This window comes from Heterocephalus glaber, unplaced genomic scaffold (genome assembly GCF_053883595.1).
Source record: "Heterocephalus glaber isolate CG9 unplaced genomic scaffold, H.glaber_assembly_v1.0 deba00001761, whole genome shotgun sequence".
Classification (NCBI taxonomy): Eukaryota; Metazoa; Chordata; class Mammalia; order Rodentia; family Bathyergidae; genus Heterocephalus; species Heterocephalus glaber.
The window spans coordinates 772155-795928 of NW_028258458.1; the positions used below are offsets into that span (position 1 = coordinate 772155).

Consider the following 23774-nt stretch of genomic DNA (forward strand, 5'->3'; position numbering starts at 1 on the left):
GTGCTTGTGAGGCAGGTGGCGGCACCACTGAGCTAAATACCTAGCCCCTGAAATATTTTTGTATGCACGCATTTCTAATAAAGGACACTCAGGCCTGGTGGTGTAGCTCAGTAGTAGGGCATTTGGTAACATGAGCAAGACCCTGGTTCCATCCCTAGCACCAACCCCCCCAAAATCTAATAAGGGATCCTCAACCTGTAGTTGCTTATTTAATTAGTTATTTTTGCTATGTTGCTAGAGGTGGAACCCAGAGCCTCCTGTGTCTAGACAAAAGGCCTACAACAGGGCCACACCCACAGACCTTACTGTTATTCACCCATTTTAGAGACAGGAAAATAGAGGCACAGACAGAGTCCCCAGCACTCTGGCACTTGGGTTTCTTCTCTGGGTGGCTGATGGGAAGGTAGGGGGACTGGACTCAGAGCAAGAAAGAAACTGCTGAGAGGAGACACAGCTCATGCACTTGGCTAAGAGCCTGGGGGGGGTGGGTGCTGAGTGCCATGACACACACCTGTAATCCCAGATACTTGGGAGGCTGAGGCAGGAGAATCCCAAGTTCAAGGCCAGCCTGGGCAACATAGCGAGACACTGTCTCAAAATTTTAAGAATAAATTAAAAGGATGAGGGGTGTAGCTCAGTGGTAGAGCGTTTGCCTCACATGTGACAGCACCGACACAGAGAGAAAGAGAGAAGTGTACTTGGGTGTGACCTGCTGTCCACCCCCTGCAGGCCATCAACCGCGCAATGCAGAAGCCCCAGGAAGAGTACAGCATCGGAGTGCTTGACATCTACGGCTTTGAGATCTTCCAGGTCTGCTCACTGGGCCCCAACCCCAACCCACATCCTGTCCTCCTGCAACCTCCAGGCAGCCCAGTGCCACCAAGGCCTCTAGCACCAGCATACTAACCGGGACCTTTCCTCCCTTGGCAGAAAAACGGCTTTGAGCAATTCTGCATCAACTTCGTCAATGAAAAGCTGCAGCAGATCTTCATCGAGCTCACTCTGAAGGCCGAGCAGGTGGGCAGGGTACTCGGGGTGGGGTCAGGCATAGGAGTCACTGAGCCACAGGGACACGCCAGCATCCTGTTCCCGCGTCACTCTACTTTTCTGTTGTTCGCCAGCTTTCCATCACTGTAATGAAACGCCGAGGTGAGAGGTGATCTGCTTATAAAAAGAAAAGGTTTCTGGAGACTTTGGAGACTGGGGTCCAAGATCCAGCAGACTCATGGCTTCAGGCCTCTGGGGGTGCCAGGTGGCAATGGTGGGGAGCACAGGACAGGACAGACTGCCCACCTCATGGCCAGGGAGGCAGGAGGGAAGAGGAGAAGGGGAAAGGGAGGAGGAAGAAGAGGAGGGGCCAGAGTCATCCAGTCCCATACAAGGCCACACCCCCAATGACCTAAAGTGCTCCCACTACCTCCACCACCTCCCAACAGCACCACCCTGGGCATCAAGCCCTCCATGCACAGGTCTTTGGGACACATGCAGAGCCCAAACTGTGGCACCTGCCCAGACTCCACGCAAGGTTTCCTTCCGCCTGTAAATCCTGGACAGTGCTGGTCCATAGCTTCCAAGCTCATTCACTTAACAGTGACTAGCTGAGTGCAGTGGTGGGAACCTGTTGTTCAGGCTACTTAGGAGGCTGAAGCAGGAGGGTTCGTCAAGCCCAAGATTTTGAGCTTGGGCAACATCAACCCATCCCCCCCCCCAAAAAAAAGAGCTGAAATAAGGGCGCAAGGGCGTTTATGCACTGGCTGCTGCTGGTTGTGGTCAAAGGACCGGAAGTGGGGAGCAGCCCTGGTCACACTTCCTCCCCGCCCCACCCACCCCTCTCCATGCCCAGGAGGAGTACGTACAGGAGGGCATCCGCTGGACCCCCATCGAGTACTTCAACAACAAAGTCGTCTGCGACCTCATCGAAAACAAGCTGGTGAGGGCTGGGCCACCCTGGGGCGGGGGTCTCACTGGAGCCGAGACTGGGCGATCCCGGCATGGGTTATGGCTCCCGTGGGCCCTTGCTTTACCCTAGGCCCAAGGCCTGCAGCAGAGGGAGCACAGCTGAAAAACCCCTTCAGCCACCTCACCTGTTGATTCTGCCCTCTGGCTTGTTTTTTGTTTATTCAGTCAACAAACATTCCCCTACTCAGAGTCACAGAGGATAAACTTAACAAGTCTCCCTCCATGAAGTCTCTGGAAGGGAAAGAGGACTGGGCTCCTTACAGGGTGCCCCACCCCCTCCTGCTCCAGGGAGCTTCCACAGCAGCTGCCCCTCATAAACAGGCCCCCTGCCACCACTGGTTTTTATTGTTGTTGTTGTTGTTGTTTTCCTTCTGTTTTTGTTTTAGTCCAGGTTGGCCTTGAGCTCTCTATGTAGCCCAGGCTGACCCGGAACTTGAGCAATCCTCCTGCCTCAGCCTCCTGAGTGTTAAGATGACAAGCCTCTTCCCTATTACCACTTCTGTTCAATTGGAAGCCCCCCACAGCCCACCATTTTTCACCCCTTCCCTCCCTCGGTCCGTGCTGGCCAGCGGGATGGGGCAGGGCCACACACCCCCTCCCCCGCCCCACCAGCTGACCCCCAACTGGGCTCACCTGGCAGAGCCCCCCGGGCATCATGAGCGTGCTGGACGACGTGTGCGCCACCATGCACGCCACGGGCGGCGGCGCGGACCAGACGCTACTGCAGAAACTGCAGGCGGCAGTGGGCACCCACGAGCACTTCAACAGCTGGAGCTCCGGCTTCGTCATCCACCACTATGCGGGCAAAGTGCGTGACTCCGGGTGTCACCCTGGTCCCCTGGGGGGGCCCATACAGCCCCCAGTGACTCCAGGTAGTGGCTCTCTAACTCCCAGACTCCAGAGACCCTGTCCCGACCCCCTGTAGGGCTCCACTGACTCAGCTCTCTGGCCCCTAAACCCCCACCCCTGACCGGGGACCTCTCATGAGCCCCAGGAAATCTCCTGCAGGCCACCCGCACCCCATGCACACAGACAGAGCCCCATCACTGCCACAGCTCACTCGCCTCACAGGGCAGCCCCTCAAGAGACAGACAGACCCTCCCCTCTGCCCCAGTACAGACTAACACCCAATGATCCAGGACACTGCCCCCCCCATCTTGGAAAGCAAGTCCCAGAGGCCCCAGGCCCATGCTGCAAGCCACCAAAAGTGACCCGAGATCCCTATGGGCTCCAACTTGGGACTACAGGAATCTCCTGGCCTCCGATCCTGGCCGCAGCCCCTTCCCCAGTGGACAGGGCTATAGGACTCCCTGTGAGGCCCCTCGAGATCAGCAGAGGAGGCAGATACTCCCAGGGGTTCCCTGCCTAACAGGCCTCCCACCAGGCCCTAAAATGGGATACAGCGCCTGTGTCCCCAGCCCGGAGGGTACCCTAGACGGCAGAGCCAGCCCACAACCCAGGGGTCACAGCCCCGGCTGTGGACCCCCATCCTCCCAGGTGAGACCCAGTCTCACCTGGACTTCACATTAAGCAGCAGATCCCAGGGGGACCCACCCCAGCCCACCCGGGCCCAGCCACAGACCCCAGCCCTCCAGTCTGACCCAAGCAGCAACCCCCAACTCACCATCCTGAACCCCCATGGCAGACACCTAGATAACCCATCCACTCACGGGTGACCACCTGGGCTGCCCTCGCCCCACCCCACACCCCAGCTCTGCACCCCTCACCCCCCCTCGATGACACCTCCCTCCAGGTCTCCTACGACATCAGCGGCTTCTGCGAGAGGAACCGAGATGTCCTCTTCTCCGATCTCATAGAGCTGATGCAGACCAGTGAGCAGTGAGTGGTCCCGGGCGTGGGGAACTCGGGCAGAAGCCCCTTGGGGGAACACTTTGTCTTCCCCAGGGTGGTTCCGATCTAAAAATAACTATAAATCTTGGAAACAGCCTCTATGTCCATCAACAGATGAATGAATAAAGAAAATGTGGTATTTACACACCGTGGAGTATTACTCAGCCATAAAGAAGAGTACATTTGAGCCACTTGTAGGAAAATGGATGCAACTTGAGATTGCAACGCTAAGTGAAATAAATGACAGGCAGACAGTTAAATAGCACAGTTTCTCTTATGTGGGAAACCCAAAGTATAAATAATTTAAAGAGCAAAACAAAAGGTGAATGATAGGAAGCAGGCAGGTAGACCTTTTCCAGATGGAAGGGAGGGAAAGAAGGAGAAGTAAAACAGATTAAGATCCAGTATGGACTTGTGCCAGCTCCCCAGGATGATTGTATCCATTATGCATGGCAGGCATACTAGTGAAATAAATAAATAACAGTGACTTTAGGGGCCCTCGGAGGGTGCAGCTCAGTGTGAGCACTTGCCCAGCATGCACCAGGCCCTGGGTTCTATCCCCAGCCCTGGCAAAAATAAAACAAAACAGGGCTGGGGATTTAGCTCAGTGATGCCACCACCTGCCCCGCAAGCACAAGGTCCTGAGTTCAATCTCTGGTACCAAAAAAAAAGTTACCCAATCCTGGGCAGCACCGGCACCTGTGGGGGATGAGACAGAGACCTCGTCGGAGAACACAGCCATTGTCATTGAATGACAGGGACGTGGAGAGACTGAACTTGAACCAGAGCAGGGACGCATGGAATATGACACCAACATCGACAGAAATCAGAGTCTCAGACATCTGACTGGGAAGAGCAGAGCACTGCAGTAGGAACGTGCACGCCAGGGCCAACAGGGCCGCAAGGAAGCGGAGACAAGGGGAAGACTGAATGATTGGTTGATTGGTTGATTGACTGATTGATTGACTGCTTATGGTGCTGAGGATGGACTCCAGGGCCTCCTGTGTGTGTGTCCTTAGCCCAAAGGGAAAGTTTGCAAGTTCTACAGGCAAAAGGGGAGAAGTGTACCTTCCATTTATTGGCCTTGGAAACCCAAGGCAGGAGTTGGCATTAACCAGTGTTCCATCCAGAGAATCTTGTCCAAATTGTCGCAGTGGTTTTGCTTTGTTTTGGCTTTGGGGGATGGAACCAAGGGCCTTCACACTGAGCTACATCCCCAATCTTTTTTATTTTTTAAGATAGTCTTGCTAAGTCACTAAGTTGCCTAGGCTGGGCTTGAACTTTAAATCTTCCTGCCTCAGCCTCCCAGAGTGCAGGGATTATGGCATGTTCACTATACATATCTCAATGGTGGATAGGCCACGTTTCAAGGACCTAACTAGTCACATGTGACCAATGGCTGCCATTTTGGAAGCCCAGTGGCCGCCATACTGGAAAAGCACAGAACTAGAGCTATGGTTTTCCAAGTGGGATTCCTAGACCAGCACCATCAACATGGCCTGGAAACTTGTTGGAAATTACTGGGCCATAGTCCAGACCTGTGGATGAGAAACCCATCAGTGGGGCGTGACAGTGTGTATTTTCACAAATTTCCCTGGACATTCTGATGCCTGCTGAAGTCTGAGAACCACCGGGAAGAGCTGTAAAGAAAAACTAAGTAGGTGAAACACTAGAGAGGGAAGAACATTCATCCCTTGTTTTAATTGTGGTAAGGGCCGGGGATTTAGCTCAGTGGTTCTGCCACCTGCCTCAAAAGCGCAAGGACCCAAGTTCAATCCCCGATACCAAAAAAAAAAAAATCCACATATTTTAATTGTGGTAAAACATATAACATAGATTTTATTTAGTTAGTTGGTTGGTTGGTTGGTTGGCTGGTTTTTTGACACAGTGTCTCGCTGTGTAGTTCAGACTGGACTTGAACTCACTATGTAGCCCAGGCTGGCCTCAGACTCAAGCAATCCTCCTGCCTCAGCCTCCCGAGTACTGGGATATACGCATGCACCACCACACCCAGCTATTTTTAACCACTTGAAGTGTACAATTTATTGACATTAAAGACATTCACATACAGTGTTCTGCAACCATCCCTCCTATCTAGTTCCAGAACTTCTTCATCATCCTAAATGGAAACCCCACACCTGTAAACTACCCCACTGATTTTTCTGTCAGGTGCTGAGGGAAAGTCTTACTGAGGGGAGGGGAGGTGTGCTGAATGACCAAGGTGATTTAGGCAGTTCGAGCTGGCAAGCAATTAGCATGTTTCCCATCTGTGGCTACCACACATGAGGTGAGGCAGCGAGCATCTTTGAATTTATTTCTTTGGACAGACGTAGGATTGTTCCCGGAAGGAGGCCTGCCCCATTGCCCAAGATACATCACTCACTGATATGGTTTTCTACTTAATTTACATTTCTTCTATTTTACCTGCTACCCAATCATACATGATTGTCTCAGTTTTGTTGTTTTTTTTAGTTTTTAGTTTTTTATTAGTAATTTTGCAGTACATAATGATTACATTCTTTGTGTGGAGCTGGTGCATGTACATAACATATCTTAATTCTTTTTTCATCCCCTTCCCCTTCCCTCCCTTCCCCTCCTCCACCTCTTGAGGCCCTTCCCATTTGAGAAAGACCTATCTCTCTACTTCCTATCATCTATCTTTTATTTTGTTCTTTATATATATCCTGGGTCTCTTGTATAAGAGAAACCATCCGATACTTAAGCTCGTGTGTCTGATTTATGTCACAACATTATGGTCTCAAGGTGCATTCATTTTCCTACGCATAACTTGTTTCTTCTTTATGGAAAAGCATGACTCCATTGTGTGTAAATATCACCTGCAATTAAAGAGGGAGGGGTTTATTTTGGCTCACAGCTGTGGAGGTTTCAGTCCATAGTCAGCTGGGTCCAAGGCAGGGCATCATGGCTGAGGGGCCTGGAGGAGAAAAAGCTGCTCACCTCATGGCGGTCAGGAAGCAAAGAGAGTCAAGGAGGAGCCAAAAAGGGAGATAAACCCTTCCAGGCCATGCCCTCAGTGACCTCCTCTTCTGACCAGGCCCCACCTCCCAAAAGCTCTAATGTCCCTAATGTCACCTTCCAGGGTCCTCTCTCAGATCACATTAGGCTTAGGGGGACATCTCAATAGAAAGCGCAACAGTGATCACACAGACTAAAAAGTGCGGCTAAATCAAGGGACCAGGACAGCCCCAACCCTCCCTCTCCCCAATGCGGCTCCTGTCCACACCCAGACAGACCTGTATTTCGCACAGTAACCTTGGGGCAGCCCCATCTCTGGGCCAGGCTGCTCCAAAGTCTGGCTGCTCCCTTACCCGCATCCCCTGCCCAGGGCCTTCCTCCGGATGCTCTTTCCCGAGAAGCTGGACATGGACAAGAAGGGCCGGCCCAGCACCGCAGGCTCCAAGATCAAGGTGGGCCTGGGCACGGGGCGGCTGGGTCCCCCTGCCCTGCCTGCATCTGTTATTGGTGCTAGGGTTGGAACCGCAGGGCCTTGCACGTGAGCTCCACTCCCAACCCGCTTTTCCTTTTAATTCGGTAAAATTTACGACCGTGCAGTTGCCCATTTTCCCACCTTTCAGTTCAGTGGCATTGACCACATTCACGTGCTTGTACGGCTGTTCCCACCGCCACCTCTGGAGCAGTCTCACCTCCCAAGCTGGGCCTAGGTCCCCAAGAAACACGAAGTTCCCACCCCTCCCCAGCCCTGCCCACCCGCCTTCGACTTCCTGTCTCTGTGTCCCTCAGCACTCTGGGGACTTTCTAGGCACGGAATTGCACAGAACTTGTCATTTTGGGTCTGCTGGTTTCACCCGGTGCCCTGTCCTCAAGTTCCATCCATGTTGTAGCATGTGTCAGAATTTCCCTCCTTTTATAGCTAAATAATAATCCACTGTGAGGATGGGCCACATCATTGTCCATTTATTCATCTGGGGGACATTTAGTTTGCTTCCATCCCCTGATTACTGTGACTCATGTTGCTGTGAACATGGGGTCCCAGCCTGATAATATGCTACGACTGTTTGTTTGGTTTTGAGATAGGGTCTTGTTCGGAGTCCGGGCTGGCATCAAACTCATGGTGATTCCCCTGCCATAGCCTCCAGAATGCTAGGATTAAAAGCTAACAATCATTTATTGAGCACTTGCTTGGTGCTGGTGGCAGTCGGGGGCACTTTACATACACGGAGATCCCGCTCGGCCCCACCTGGGAGGTGGACAAACCAAGGCTCAGAGAAGAGCAGTCACTCACCTTGGTCACACAGCAGAGCCTGGGTCTTGAATACCGCTCCGCCCGTGCCCCCCCATCTGGAATGATTTTCAGACTGCACCCCCTTTTCCCTGGGGTGACTGAAATGCACCACTCAAGCCAGGCATAGCGGTGCACGGCTATAATCCCAGCACTCTGGGAGGCTGAGGCAGGAGGATTGCAAGTTCAAGCCCAGCCTGGGCAACTTAGTGAAACCCTGTCTCAAAAAAGGGCTGAGGATGGGCCGGGGATTTAGCTCAGTGGTTCAGCCGCCTGCCTCTCAGGCACAAGGACCAGAGTTCCATCCCTAGTACCAAAAAAAAAAGAGGGGCTGAGGATGTAGCTCAGTGCAAAGGCACTGACTGAGTTCAATCCCCAGAACCAGAAAACAACAACAAAAGTGTCTTGGGAACAGAGGGGTGGAGCGGAGAGGCATCGGTGCACCCCTTACCCTGCCTTCTCCTGTGACCCAGAAACAAGCCAACGACCTGGTGGCCACGCTGAAGAGGTGCACGCCCCACTACATCCGCTGCATCAAGCCTAACGAGACCAAGAGGCCCCGGGACTGGGAGGAGAGCAGGTGACCCCTCCACACTGCGGTCGTGCCCACCCTGTGCCACCTGACCCGCGCGCCATCCCCAAGTCCGGGGCTCGCAACGGCCCGGCACCTAGGACACGCGCAGAGGCCGGGATGCAGTTAGAATTGCCGGAGCCGCCTCCCAGGCCCAGGATGGCCCCCGGGCTAGCACCGCAGCGCCCCGCCCAGCCCCCCCCCCCCAATCCCCAGACCTCCATTGCAGGACTGACCACGGGGATGGGCACAGAGCCTGGCCAGACCCGGGTCCAACACCCCAGGCCTCGGGGCGACCCCGAGCTGCACGCACTGCAAATCCAGGCCCAGCCCCTGCCTGCTCTGCCCTCCACTCAGGGTCAAGCACCAGGTGGAGTACCTGGGCCTGCGGGAGAACATCCGCGTGCGCAGGGCCGGCTTCGCCTACCGCCGCCAGTTCTCCAAGTTCCTGCAGAGGTGAGGCCCCGCCCGCCCCGCCCACCCCGGTGGCCGGCGACACCCCGCTCCACACCCGCACCCACCTCGCCCCAGGTACGCCATCCTGACTCCCGAGACCTGGCCGAGGTGGCGCCGGGACGAACGGCAGGGCGTCCAGCACCTGCTCCGGGCGGTGAACATGGACCCAGACCAGTACCAGATGGGGGCCACCAAGGTCTTCGTCAAGAACCCCGAATCGGTGAGTGGGGAGAGAAGGGAGAGACGCTGAGACAGAATGAGAAAAGGAATGAAAGAAATTGGGAGAATAGAGACTGAGAAAAATTGAGACTATATATAATCCCAACTACTCAGGAGGCTGAGGCAGAAGGATCACCACAGTTCGAGGCCAGCCTGGGATACATAGTGAGTTCAAGACCAGCCTGAACTGCATAGCAAGACCCTGCCTCAAATACTAAATAAATAACATAACATAACATAAAGAAAAATAAAGAAAAGGATGTTAGGCCAGGGATTTGGCTCAGTGGTTCCACTGCCTGCCTCGCAAGCAAAAGGACCCGAGTTTGATCCCCAGTACCAAAAAATAAAAAAGGGATGTAGTTCAATGTGAAGGCCCTAGGGCTCAATCCTCAGTATTGCAAATTAAAAAAAAAATAGTCAAGAAATTAAATTATCTTTTTTAAGCAAAATATTTATTAGTACATTTTAGATATACATAATAAGACTCAACATAGGGAATTTGCACCTGTATATCCTGCCTCTTCTTTCTTTCCCATTCCCCACATCCCCTCAAGCCCACCTCCCCTCCCTACGTACAAAAGCTTTGTTTCCATTTTTTCCTTCTGTTTTCACTTTTTCTTGTCCCTTCCTTCCTTTCCCCCCCCCCTTTGTTCCCCTTTCCATTTGAACATTTTCTTCCCATTTCTCAGTATCCATTACATATTTTAGTTCTTATTCCCACTTTCAGTTTCTCACACCAGAGAAACAACGTGGCATTTAAGCATATGTGTTATAGTCTCAAGGTGCATCCAGTTAACTATAAATGTCTCAAGCCCATCCTTCTTTAAGGCAGAGTAATGCTCTATTGTATAAAAAATTCCACATCTTCTTTATCCATTTGTCGGTTGATGGGCAATTGGGCTGTTTCTAAGATTTACCTATTACAAACTGCCGCTGTAAATATGGGTGTGCATATATCATTGTAGTAAGATGCTTTTAATTCTTTCAGGAAGATGCCAAGAAGGGCAATGGCTAGGTCAAATGGAACCTCTAGTTTTACTCTTTTGAGGAATCTCCACACTGATTTCCACAGTGGTTGCACCAGTCTACGCTTCCACCAACAGTGGAGAAGGGTTCCTTTTTTTGTTTGCGGTACCGGGTATTGAACTCAGTGCCACTGAGCTAAATCCCCAGCCCAAAGGGTTCCTTTTCCACCACAGTCCCACCAGCATTTGTTATTGGTTGATTTCTTGATGATAGCCGTTATTTCTGGAGTGAGATGAGATGGAATCGCAGAGTTATTTTAATTTGCATCTCGAATGACCAGTGATGTTGAACATTCTTTCATACATTTATTTGCTGTTTCTTTTTTTTTTTTAGTTTTTTGAGACAAGGTCTCACTATTAGTTCAGGCTGGCTTTGAACTCACTATGTAGCCCAGGCTGGCCTCAAACTCACGTGATCCTCCTGCCTCAGCCTACCTAGCACTGGGACTACAGGCGTGCGCCACCACACCCAGCAATCTGCTGTTTCTAAATAACTTCTTCATCTGATGCCCATTTTTGGATTGGGTCTTTAAATTAGGGGGTCCAATTCTTTTGAGTTCTTTATATATTATACATAGTAGTCCTTTGTCTGATGAATGGCTGATAAAATTTTTTGCCTATGCTGTAGGTTGTCTCTTCATCTGTTGGTGGTTTCTCTTGCGATGTAAAAGCTTTTTAATGAGATCCCAGTTGTTGATTCTTTGTGATAGTTCCTGTGCAATTGGGGTTTTGTTCATAAAGTCTTTGCCTACACCAGTGTCTTCAAGAGTTCTACCTATTCTGTTCAGCAGATTTAGTGTTTGTTTTAATATTTAGATCTTTGATCAATTTTGATTTTAGTTTAGTGCATGTTGAAAGATAAAGGTCTAGTTTCAATCTTCAGCATGTGAAAAGCCAGTTTTTCCAGCATCATTTATTAAAGAGGCTAGCTTTCCTCCAGTGAAAGTGTTTGGCTCCTTTGTCAAATATTAGGTGGCTGAGTGTTTCTGCGTCTTTTAATCTCTTCCATTGATCCTCTGGTCTGTTTTTTTTTTTTGCCAGTACCATGCTGTTTTTTACCACAGTAGCTTTGTAGTATAGTTTCAAATCAGAGATTGTGATGCCCTCTGCCATGCCTTTGTTGCCCAGAATTCCCTTTACTATTCCAGTTCTCCTCTGGTTCCAAATGAATTTTAGGATTGCTTTTTCTAATTCTGTGAGATATGCTGTTGGAGTTTTGCTCAGGATTGCACTGAATCTATATAACAATTTTGGAAGTATGGCCATTTTCATCATGTTGGTTCCTCCTACCCATGAGCAAGGGATGTCTTTCCATTTTCTGATACTCTCTTTGATGTCCTTTTTCAGAATACTGTAGTTTCCAATGGAGAGGTCTTTTAGTTCCTTTGTTAGATTGATTCCTAGGTCTTTCTTTCTTTCTTTCTTTCTTTCTTTCTCTCTTTCTTTTTTGGATGCTATTGTGAAAGGTGTTGTTTCCCTAATTTCTCTCTCAGTGAAATTCATTAACATTGCAAAACTATGTGCAACAACAACAAAAAGATTTAAGTTACTGTATTCCTAAAAAGTCAAAAGAAAAGAAAATATTGCATCTCCTGCATTGTAAATCAAGGCCAACACTAGTGTTCTTTAGAGACTTTGTCAACATATTGCATACAGACATCAAAATTTAATATCTCACACTGAAATGACAGTACTAGTCAACATCATTCTAATCTTATAAAAAGGTGGGAGTAAATTTTTTCAGATGAAGCATGTGAAGTTGTGGTAATGAACATATTTCTGAAACATTCATGAAAGTGCACTGATACTTTGATTTGTGTTTTATGTGAACCATGTCCCAAGGGCTGTGCAAATCCATGGCCCTGAATACCACTGATATTTACTAGGTAGGTTTGTGTAAGTAAACTAGTAAGCAACTGTTTAAAAAGGACATTAGGGCTGGGGATTTAGCTCAGTGGTTTCACCGCTGCCTGCTGCGCAAGCGCAAGGACCCGAGTTCGATCCCCGGTACCAAAAATAAATAAATAAATAAATAAATAAATAAATGGGACATTAAAGTAGCTGATATTATTATCCAAGTTCCTTAGTCAAACTGAATGTGAAAAATGCCTAAAAACTTCAAATGCAAACATAACCTTTTGCAGAACGTAAGATGTCACATAAGATAAAACCCGACATATCTGAAGTAAACATCTTAATATCATTCTTTACTAACTTGAAAACAAACTTGCTCTTCCTCTGGTGCTTAATTTGTGAAGCACTGTATGTGAATCTTTCACTGCGTTTTTAGTTTGCCAAACAACACATTATGTAAAGATCTATTCTATAGTTGCAGCACACTGTTCTATTCAAATTTTAGTTTGCTCCTTACTGTTTCACATACTACTTTATTTTCATTTGACATTTAGAACTTTTCAAGGGAAGACTTTACTGGGCCTCACTGGTGATGATTCTGAATTCAGTCTCAGAACCCTGGGCAGGTAAAAGCCCACTTCCCTCCACACTTGGCCTTCCACATGGCCTATCCTTGACTCTTTCTCCTAGCAATTCAAACTACACAAACTCCATTCCCTGTGGCAAGATAAACTCTTCAATAGCAAAACAGGCTTAACTTACATTACTTCCTTTTACTTTATCTCTCTGGAATGTGTTTGTGACCCATTTCTCAAATATCCATAAAGAATTCCCAGTACCGGAAAAAAAAAGAAGAAAGAAAATCAAATATCCATCTAGAATGGGGAATAAACAGGCATGAAAACAAAAGCAGAATGTAGTCATCTCTGTTGTCAATACCTCAGCAAAGGAAACAATGTTCTACTTACAACATGGGAAAAAGAAGGCTGAAGCTACTGCCCCCTTATATGTAATCTTAAACTCGTCCAGAAATTGGCCTGTTCTACTAGATATATTTTAATGCTAATTTGTCTGTCAACTGAAGAAATCTAAAAAGCCACTTCTCCATTAAATCACTTTTGCAAACTCCCTGAGCACTCACATAGCCAAATGGTAATGCTATGTAGTTATCTTAAGAAGTCTGTCAAAAAGTAGGCCCTTTACTCTTAAATTTTGTAATTGCAGTTGAAACTCTAGCTATGGCAATTTACTACTGGTCAGTCACCAGATTTTAGTACTGTATTCAGGGCAGCTACTAAGTAGTGATGTCCATTATGAGTGTTGTTTTGTTCACTCTTCCTTCCTTGCCATTCTGGGGGTTGAACCCCCAGGTCCTGGCACATGCTAGACAAGTGCTCTACCACTGAGCTACACCGCCAGCCCATGACTGTTATGGAAGACAGTGTTTACCAACTGAGAAACCAGAAATGACACAAACCTAACCATTAAATTTGAGCACTATAATTTTAACTGTCTCTTCAAACTTGCTTCTGTACCAAGAGACAAAGAAAGCAGAGAAAAACACAAGTTCTCATCATAGGTATTATCGGTCTTTTCTCCTTCAGTCCATGGTTTCCTTATTTACCTACCGTGTGCAGCCTACAGGTGCTCTTGCTGGAGGCAAGGAATGGTGCCACTAGCTGCCTATGAGCCGCTTCCCTTAGGGAGACACAGTCAGAGGCATCTTAGATAAGATTTGGGTTGTTATCCCTCATAAAGGTTTTCTTTCTCCTTTCAGCTATGACTGTTTCAGAGTCCTCTTTGAAATTAACTCATCTTAATGGAGTCTTTCTCACCCAAAAATGCACATATGCTGGAATGACTCTTGATTTGATATTTTTTTCTTTTTCTGTATGTGTTCAGGCTGGGGATGGAACCCAGGGCCTCCGTCCCACACACGCTACCAATGAGCTGCATTCCCAGCCCGACTGGAATTTCATTATGTTTATGAGGGTTTTGGTTTTGGTTTGGGATGTTTTGTTTTGCTTTTGAGACAGGGTCTCACTATGGAGCCCAGGCTGGCCTTGAACTCACGAATCCTCCTGCTACTATAGGAGCGGTGGCATACATCTCTGATCCCAGAAGTCGGGAGGCGGGAGGATCACCAGGAGTTCGAGGCCAGCCTGGGCTACATAGTGAGTTCAAGGCCTTCCAGACTACAGAGTAAGACCTTGTCTCAAAAAAACTCATAAAAACAAAAAATAAAATAAAAATTAAAACATTCACCATATTTTTATCACACTACATATTTTCCTTTAAAAAGTTCAATTTTTATTTTGTTTTCGTTGTTTTTTTAGCTTTGTGGAGACAGGGCCTTGCGACATAGCCCTTGAATTTATGATCCTCCTGCATCAGCTTCCAAAATTCTGCGATTCCATACATGCATCATACTCAGCTCCAGTTTTGTTTGTTTGATTTGTTTTAGGGAGGGAGGGTTTTTTGTTTGTCTGTTTTTTTGAGACAGAGTCCCACTATGTAGTTCAAGCTGGCTTTGAACTAAGTAGTGCAGGCTGGCCTCAAACCCACAGTGATCCTCCTGCCTCAGCCTCCCATGTGCTAGGATGACAGTCGTGCACCACCAAGCCAAGGTCCAAATTTATTTTCAACAATATTTCCCAGGCTGGGGATTTAGCTCAGTGGTTCTACTGCCTGCCCCAAAAGCACAAGGACCCAAGTTCGATCCCCAGTACCAAAAAAACCACAATATTTCCCTTCCCACCTTCACTGATTGACAGCATAGTCCCCTTTACCACCAATTTTCTATGTGCATGTTTCCCAGGCCCCAGTCCTGCTCCAGTTGATTGTCCTATGACCAGCACTACACTCTTCCCTACAAGCGCGCGCGCGCACACACACACACACACACACACACACACTCACAGTGTGTTTTGTTTTGTTTTGATTTGGTTTTACTAGGGATGGAACCCAGGGTGTCACATTGAATTATGTCCACAGTCCTTTTCATTTTTTATTTTGAGATGGGGTCTCACTAAATTGCTCAGGTTAGGCTCAATCTTGCGGTCCCCCTGCCTCAGCCCCCCAGAGTAGTGGAATTACAGGCATCTGACACCACACCTGGCTTGGAAGATGAAACACAATTGACCACCGTGTATGCTAGGCGTGTGGGTGGGTGTGAGCAGAAGGGGGGGGCGGGCCCAGGGGAACCCGAGACTGCAGCCCCGGGGAGGCCTCAGGACCCTCTGCCATGCCCTCTGGCCCAGCTCTTCCTCCTGGAGGAGATGCGAGAGCGGAAGTTCGATGGCTTTGCCCGCACCATCCAGAAGGCGTGGAGGCGCCACGTGGCAGTGCGCAAGTACGAGGAAATGCGAGAGGAAGGTGAGAGGCGGCGGGTGGGGGCCAGTGGGGACCTATGGCGCCGCAGGGGCCAGGCCCTGACCTCTCTCCGGCCTCGCCCGGACAGCTTCCAACATCCTGCTCAACAAGAAGGAGCGGAGGCGGAACAGCATCAACCGAAACTTCGTGGGCGACTACCTGGGGCTGGAGGAGCGGCCGGAGCTGCGTCAGTTCCTGGGCAAGAGGGAGCGGGTGGACTTTGCCGACTCGGTCACCAAGTATGACCGCCGCTTCAAGGTGAGGGACCAGCGGGGGTCACATCCGAGCCCTAGTCGCCAGCTGGGCACCTCCACCACATATGAATCCTCCTCGGGCCCTGACCACCGAGCACAGGTGTACCCACCCGCGTCACCTAGCCTGGACACGCCTGCCCAAGGGACACCCAGACTTGGCCTCACCCGGGCCAGAATTCCTGTCCTCGCTTGACCCACAGCAACACTGACCCCGCCCAGAAAGGTGCCCTGCCCCCACCTAAGAGAGCCCTGCAGGGTTATCCCTGAGATAACCCCTATACGCCCATCGAGATGGACACTTTCACACTACCAGGATGTGGCCACCTGCCGTGTGTGTGTGTGTGTGTGTGTGTGTGTGTGCGTGCGTGTGACAGGCCCCTCACCTGACCTGGCCAACCTCAGATTCCAGACACTGTCACCTGACACATACCCTTCACCTGCTCAACACAGGTGTGTGCCAAAAATCACGTAGTTCATATATACTCATGCCACCCTGCATGCTCATGACCCCTGTCCGCTCACCCAGGTACCTGACCTGTACACCCACGTGTGAACCATTCCTTTCCACAGCTGGACTGGGTTGTGCAGCTCACAGGTAGAGCATATGCTCAGCTCCTGCAAGAACCTGGGTTCAGTCCCTAGAACCATACAGAAAAAGCTGGCTACAGCCACAGGTGCTGTCACGTGGTCTGGGAGCTCTCATTCACCCCTGCCCCTGGACAGCACTTCCAGAAGGAGCTCCCAAGGGGCCCCCACCTGTCCTCCGTCTTCCACTCTGGGGCCACAGCCTAGGCACCCATATCCAGCAGGTGCTTTACCTACCCTGTACCTGTTCACAGGCCAGGTATCCCTTTCTAACCAAGATACCCTCACTTTTACATCTTTGTTTTTCTGTTTGTTTTTCGCTCTTTGAGACAGGGTCTCACTATGTATATTTCAGGCTGGCCTTGAACTCAATATGTAGCCCAGGCTCTGGTCTCAAATTTATGGCACTCCTCCTGCCTCAGCCTCCCAAGTTCTGGGATTACAGGCAAGCGCCACCATGCCCACCTTCCTGTAATCCCAGCTACTTGGAAGACTAAGGTAGGAGGATTGAAAGTTCAAGCCCAATGTGGGCAACCTAGTGAGCCACTGTCTCAAAATCAAAAAATGTAAAGGGCTAGGGATGTCACTCAGGGATAGAGCAGTTGCCTAGCACGTGCAAGGCCCTGGGTTCCATCCCCAGAAGCGAGAAATAAATCAGGGAATTAATAATAATTCATATGCCTTCGCCCAGAGGGAGGGGCCCCTCTCACCTGGCCTGCACACCTCCACTGACCTGCGCCGCCCCGTGCCTGGGGCCAATCCTCCGAGGCCAGGCTCCCCCGGGCTCCAGCCACCAACTTCTGGTCCTGCACATCCACAGCCCATCAAGCGGGACTTGATCCTGACACCCAAGTGCGTGTATGTGATCGGGCGAGAGAAGGTGAAGAAGGGCCCGGAGAAAGGCCAGGTGCGTGAAATCTTGAAGAAGAAGCTGGAGCTGCAGACCTTGCGAGGAGTGTCCCTCAGGTGAGCCTGGGCCCCGTCCCTCCCTGTGACCTTAGCTCCCCTCGTTACCCCACCTGTCACCCGCTGCTGTACCTGCAGCCCTTTCTTGTGCGACCTACCTGTCACCTGCCCCACGTTCCCTCATGATGCTGTGCGTGGACACCTCCCTCCCTGCATCTTGCCCTCCCCGCGACGGCTCACAAGCCAGTTCTTCTGCTGCCCCCACCTGTCACTCACCTGGCCGACCTCTCGCCCCTCCCCAGCACGAGACAGGACGACTTCTTCATCCTCCAAGAGGCTGCCGCCGACAGCTTCCTGGAGAGCATCTTCAAGACCGAGTTCGTCAGCCTCCTGTGCAAGCGCTTCGAGGAGGCTGCGCAGAGGCCCCTACCCCTCAACTTCAGCGACACGTGCGTCCCCCGCCCAGAACTGCGCCCCTGAACCCCCTCCCTGGCTCCAGCTGGCTCCCCCAAGCTCCCTCCTCTCCCCACAGACTACAGTTCCGCGTGAAGAAGGAGGGCTGGGGCGGAGGCGGCACCCGCAGCGTCACCTTCGCTCGCGGCTCCGGCGACCTGGCCGTGCTCAAAGCGGGCGGCCGGGGCCTCACGGTCAGCGTGGGCGACGGGCTGCCCAAGAGCTCCAGTGAGTCTGCGCAGAAGGCGGGGCGGAGCCAAATAGGCAGCCGTCTGGAAGGGGCGGGGCCAATCAAGACTTCGGGGGCGGGGCCAGTGAGGCTGGTCCTGGGTAGTCAAGGGCTGTGGAGGGGCGGATAGACAGAAGGAGAGAGGGTGGGAGGGAGGAAGAAAGAAGGCCTTGGAGTAGTGACCAATGAATGAAAGAGAAGTGTGGAGGGGCTTGGCCAGAGACAAGCCTGGCGCTGTGGGGGCGTGTCCTGGGGTGGGCGGGCCCAAAGAGCAGGGCTAGTGAGGAAGAGCAGGGCTAGTGAGGAGTGGGGCCAGTTACTATATGGTGCTGGTGAGAGAACCAATGGGCCTGAGGGGCAGGGCCTGGAGGCGGAGTCACAGCATGGAGGGGACTTGGGGCGGGGCCAAGAGCTAGGTCTGGCCAGGCCATCCCCCAAATGCGTGCATCCTTTCTTTCCCCTTTCAGAGCCCACGCGGAAGGGAATGGCCCAGGGGAGGCACCGAAGGCCAGCCCAGGCCCCGACACGGGCGGCCCCCGGGCCCCCCAGAGGTGAGGCGAAACCCTAAATGTCTTCCTTTGCCTTTTGTGGACTCTGTGGCCTAAGCCAAACCCATAGTCACGAAGTGGTCCAGAATGCTGCACAGCACCCCATCTTTTGCAGCATACATGCTAAGCTTAGTCTGGCATTCAAAATCCAACCCCAGCTGGCCACTGACTTCTCTCCTTCCACGCCATTTAAACTGCATTTCATTTTTGCCAACTCACATTTATTGGGCTGTTTTCTCTGCTTATCTCCCAAATTCCCACATCCTGAGCTCTTATTCATCCTCCAAAATCCACTCACAAAAGCCCTCTTACGTGGAGGAGACTCCCTCTGCAAAGCCTCCCTCTAGACCCTTGGATCCCCAGGGTCCCTCCCTCAGACCCAGTCCTTACCACACTGGGGAGTCAGTGTGGCTGCCTCCTCCCTCAGACTGGGAATTTGGAGCCAGGTCCTGCTCAAATACTTGTAGCATCTTCCTGACAAATATCTCCAACCTCCTTCAACAGCTCTAGACCGAAATGGGGTACCCCCCTTGGCCCGAGGAGGTCCCCTGGCCCTGGATATCACACCTGGAAGGAACTCCCAGCAGCCCCCCCGGGGTCCTCCAGCTTCCACCCTGGGGGCCAGAAGACGTTCCAGGGCACACCCGCCCTCAGAGCACAACACAGAATTCCTCAACGTGCCTGACCAGGGAGTGGCGGGGTAGGCGGGGTGGAAGGGCAGTCCCAGGAGGTGGGCACAGGGGAGAGGGTGTCTGGAGCCGTGATGAACACCCCCTCTCCTGCCAGCATGCAGAGGAAGCGCAGCATAGGACAGAGACCTGTGCCTGGCGTGGGCCGACCCAAGCCACAGCCGCGGGTACATGGCCCGAGGTGCCGGGCGCTGTACCAATACATAGGTCAAGACGTGGATGAGCTGAGCTTCAACATAAACGAGGTCATCGAGATCCTCATGGAAGGTGTGTCCCAGGGCTGGGTCTCCGTGGGGAGTGGCCAGCACCCCACACAGCTGGGCAAGACCCCATTTCCACACAGCCTCTCTCCCTGTCCATGGGAGAGCAGAGGTGGCCGCTCACAGCACCAGCAGGGAGGTCACCAAGCTGAGTGGCTTGGGTCTCAGCCTTTCTCCCCCCACCCAGTACTGGGGATTGAACCCAGGGCCTTCCCACTGAGCTACATCCCCAGCCCCTTTTGTATTTTTTTATTTTGAGACAGAGTCGCACTAAGTTGCCCAGGCTGGGCTCCAGCTTGTCATCTTCCTGTCTCAGCCTCCCAGAGTGCTGGGATCACAGGCGTGTGCCATGAATAACACAGACCTGGAGCTGGCATTCCTGCTCTCTCCAAGCTGCCTCAAGCTCTCTTCTCTCCCATAGACCCCTCGGGCTGGTGGAAGGGCCGGCTGCATGGCCAGGAGGGCCTCTTCCCGGGAAACTACGTGGAGAAGATCTGACCCAGAGCCCGGGACTGTGTCCTTTGCCAGGGCACAGGCGTTGCCAGCGGGAGTTACGATTACCTCAGCTGCTTTGGCCACAACATCTAACCCTGTGGCCTCCAGCCCAGCCCCTGGATCTGGGGATCCCCGCTGCAGAACCCCTTCCTGGGCCCTGACCTTCCTCTCTTACAGGATTAAGCCGGGTGTGGTAGCGCAGGCCTGTCATTCCAGTTTCTTAGGAGGCTGAAGCAGGAGAATCTCAAGTCTGAGCCCAGACTGGGCAATCTAGCAAATCCTTGTCTTAAAAAGTGGGGGTGGGGGGCTGGGGATTTAGCTCAGTGCTTTCGCTGCCTGCTGTGCAAGCACAAGGACCCGAGTTCCATCCCCAGTACAAAAAAAAAGTGGGGGTAGGGAGCTAAGGATGGGGCTCAGTGGTGGAGTGCTTGCCTAGCATGCATGAGGCCCTGGGTTCCATCCCCAGGACTGCAAAAAAAAGAAGCCAAACAAATCAAAATCAGAATTGACTGGAACCTACCTCCCAGCTGCCCTGTGTGTGAAATGAATTGTGTCCTGTCTTGTTGGTGAAGTGCTGGGCACAGCTAGGGTGGACAGGCCTTGATAAGTACCACTTCTTTGTCTGTCTCTTACCACTGGGGCAACACACGAGCCGAGTAAAAGCGTGAGTTAAATTACTGAGCGTGCAACAGGGAGTATGTACTCACAAAATAGTCCCACTTTACAGGTGGAAAAATAGAGCCTCAGCCGGGGATTTAGCTCAGTGGTTTCCGCCGTCTGCTGTGAAAGCACAAGGACCCGAGTTCAATCCCCGATACCAAAAAAAAGAAAACTAGAGCTTCAGAGAACCTCAGCCACTTACCCAAGACTCCACAGAGCCACCTTGCGTTCCTTTGTTCTCCACCCCATCCAGCAGCTTGGAACTCGTGGGCAGAGCTGGGCGGGAAGGGATCAGGCTGCTGGGGTCTGAGGGCTGTGGTCGGCACGCGGGGGGGGGGGGGGGGGGCAGAGCCTAGGTTACGGAGGGTCAGTGTCAGATCTCTATTTCAAGGACCGGGGGTGGAGCCAGGGCCTTGCGCAGCTAGGCCAGCGCTCTGCCACTGAGCCACTCTGTCGGATCTGGGTGGCAGCTGCCACACAGTGCCCTGCAGGCCGAGGACACCTGCCCTCCAGAGAAGGGGGGAGGCGGGGAGGCCTTGAGGAACCCAGGAGACGCTGCTCTGCCGGCACCATCTGCAGCTTCTCCCTTCCGCATTCCCTTTGCAAAGCCAAGCTTGGCTGGGAAAAGACTCCCAAGCCTGTGACCGGGTTGCAGTATTGATGAGTCACTGTGCAAGAAACATTTCACAATCCCTGGAGAGTCCCCGCCTCTCTGTTTCTGGTTTTGTTTGGTTTCTGGTTTTTAGGGGGTTTTTTTAGTTCCACTGCACAACCACCGCTGTGTACTTCTCTTTCCAAAAGACTTGGGCATGAGGACAGGCTGGGCGGGAAATATGTGGGCCACCAACCTTGGCTGAGCGTTTCATGGGTGCAGAAAAGAAAGAAGTTGGGCCAGGCGTGGTGCCACAGGCCTGTGATCCCAGCTCTTGGGAGGCTGAGGCAGGAGGATCACTGTGAGTTCAAGGACTGGACAACAACAACAAAAAGAAATCCAGGCTTCTGTCTCCCTTCTCTGGCCTCCCTCAACTCACCAGGGAGGCTGTTCTCTCCGCCCAGCACTCTGAGGTACAGCCCTGGACTGCCATGGAGGGCACCCGATGGCTGCTGAGGTCTGGACAGGGTGCTGGGGATGGAGAAGGGAGTGTGTGCTACATCCTGACAGCAACTCAGAACTAGGTTACAGGCATCTCCAGGCTGCAAACCTGTCACCTCGAACCTGCCTACTCCTCAGCCCCACATCCTGCCAGCTCTATCACAGAATTTCTTAAATCCGGCCCCTCCTTTTGCTTCCTTGGGGCCCTGTCCCTTCTGAGAGCTCACCCCACCCTTCCCAGAATTGCAACAGTGTCCCCAGCCAGCGACACACACAAACACCTCCTCACCTTGCAGCAAAATGATTTTATAAAACGCATGGATTTTTAACTGAATGACTGGTAATTAAAAGAAAAACAACTTAATGAAAACAACACAGAAGAGTGAAAAGTCAGTTTCTCTTGAAAAATCCCTGCTGCTCTCCCCAGATTTTTGGAGGTTTGTTTGTTTGACTGTTTTTGTTGTGCTGGAGCCCAAATGCTGTGCCTGCTAGGCAAATCCTCTTCCACCAAGCTATACCTCAGCTATGTTTTTGTTTGCTTTTGTTTGCAGTGCTACGGATCAAACCCAGAGGTGCTCTACCACTGAGCTACATTCCCAGCCCTTCTTTAAATTTTTAAAATTTGAGACAAGGCTTCATTTAATTGTCTAGGCAGGACTTGAACTTGCCACCCTCCTGCTTCAGCTTCCCTAAGTGCTGTGATTACAGCCATGTGCCAACATACCTGGCTGACTTTTTTTTCTTTTGTTTTTTGCTTTGGTTTGGTTGTGTGCTAGGATTGATCCAAGGGCCTGAGCATGCTAAGTAAATGTTCCCCCTTAGTTTTTGTTTTAATGGTTTTCTTTGAATCATTTCGATATACAGCCCAAGCTGACCTCTAACTCACAACCTTTCTATCTTAGCCTCTTGAGTGCTGGGCTTATAGGCATGCACCTCCATGTCCGGCTCTCCTCCTGTTTTTCTTTTCTTTTTTTGGTAGTGGGGATCGAATTTGGGACCTTGCACTTTTGAGGCAGACAGTAGAACCACTGAACTAAATCCCTGGCCCTCCTCCTGTTTTTCAAGGTCTCCTAACCATCTTCGCTGCACACAGAAATGCATAAGTACACCTTTGTCATCGGGATGGAAATATACTGCTTACAAAAGCTACACTGACCTGAGACTTAGGGAGTCCCTCTTTCAGGGCTGAACAATGCAATAATGCATTCTGCAGACCCAATGTCCAAGATCTAGTTTACTGTCTGCCCCACAGCCATCCAATAACCACCAAGATCACATGCTGTACCTCTTCTCCCTGGTAAAATTGGCCAGTGGCCACAAAGAGACCACAGCTCTCCCTCCTCCCTGCCACAGGGCCCTGTGTGACCCATCCTGCAGCAAGGTCACCTTCTGACCTCCACCCCCCACCCTTCTGCTGCTGCAATGGTGCACGGGTTTCCTCACTCCTCTTTGCCAAAGCCTAGCTTTTCCCTCTCTACCCCAGGATATTTTCACCAACTTCTCCGAGTGCTCTGCTGCCCCAACCTTCCTCACTCACTCCTCAGCCAGCAGGCTGAGAGGTCACTTCCTCAGAGGGGCTCCCCTGACCCACCACTATCTTGCTATCTCGTCCTTCTCTTTGGTTGTCTTCACTGTTCTGAATAGGACCCAAGATCGTACTCTGCATGTGTTGATGTATTGCCTGTTTCCTCATTTGAAGATGCAAGTCCCCTGAGGACAGGAATCGCTGTCTTCCTGCATCTAGGTTGGTACCTAGCACACAGTAGGTGCTCGAGGAATGTAAGGTAGACAGGGGACCTATTTTGCCCCAGTACACACACCACTCTGCATCCATCACCCAGCAGGCATACCTCTCCAGCCTGGACTTTCAACTGCTTATTAAAGCCTAATGGCCAGCCAGGCCTGGTGGCGTGAGCCTGTGGTGTCAGTACCCAGGAGGCTGAAGAAGGGGCATTGCCACAAGTTCAAGGTCAGCCTGGCTACACAGTGAGGTGAAGGCCAGCCTAAGCTACAGAGCAAGACTCTGTCTCAAAA

At 51.4% G+C, this 23774-nt stretch overlaps 1 protein-coding gene across 2 annotated transcripts in view; it reads left to right on the forward strand.

The window, feature by feature from the left end:
- Positions 1-20665, forward strand: part of Myo1f (myosin IF) — a 37963-nt gene extending 17298 nt beyond the window's left edge. For both annotated transcript variants that reach the window (XM_013065803.3, XM_004865417.4), the window contains 18 exons: positions 730-810; positions 931-1017; positions 1844-1930; positions 2600-2767; positions 3713-3798; positions 7157-7238; positions 8545-8651; positions 9000-9098; positions 9174-9318; positions 15457-15571; positions 15657-15826; positions 17228-17373; positions 17616-17762; positions 17846-17994; positions 18463-18546; positions 19048-19243; positions 19330-19499; positions 19914-20665. In XM_013065803.3, coding sequence (XP_012921257.1) covers positions 730-810; positions 931-1017; positions 1844-1930; positions 2600-2767; positions 3713-3798; positions 7157-7238; positions 8545-8651; positions 9000-9098; positions 9174-9318; positions 15457-15571; positions 15657-15826; positions 17228-17373; positions 17616-17762; positions 17846-17994; positions 18463-18546; positions 19048-19243; positions 19330-19499; positions 19914-19990 — 2196 coding nt within the window. In that variant the 3' untranslated portion in view covers positions 19991-20665. The remainder of the gene's footprint in view (positions 1-729; positions 811-930; positions 1018-1843; positions 1931-2599; positions 2768-3712; positions 3799-7156; positions 7239-8544; positions 8652-8999; positions 9099-9173; positions 9319-15456; positions 15572-15656; positions 15827-17227; positions 17374-17615; positions 17763-17845; positions 17995-18462; positions 18547-19047; positions 19244-19329; positions 19500-19913) is intronic.
- Positions 20666-23774: the final 3109 nt, after the last annotated feature.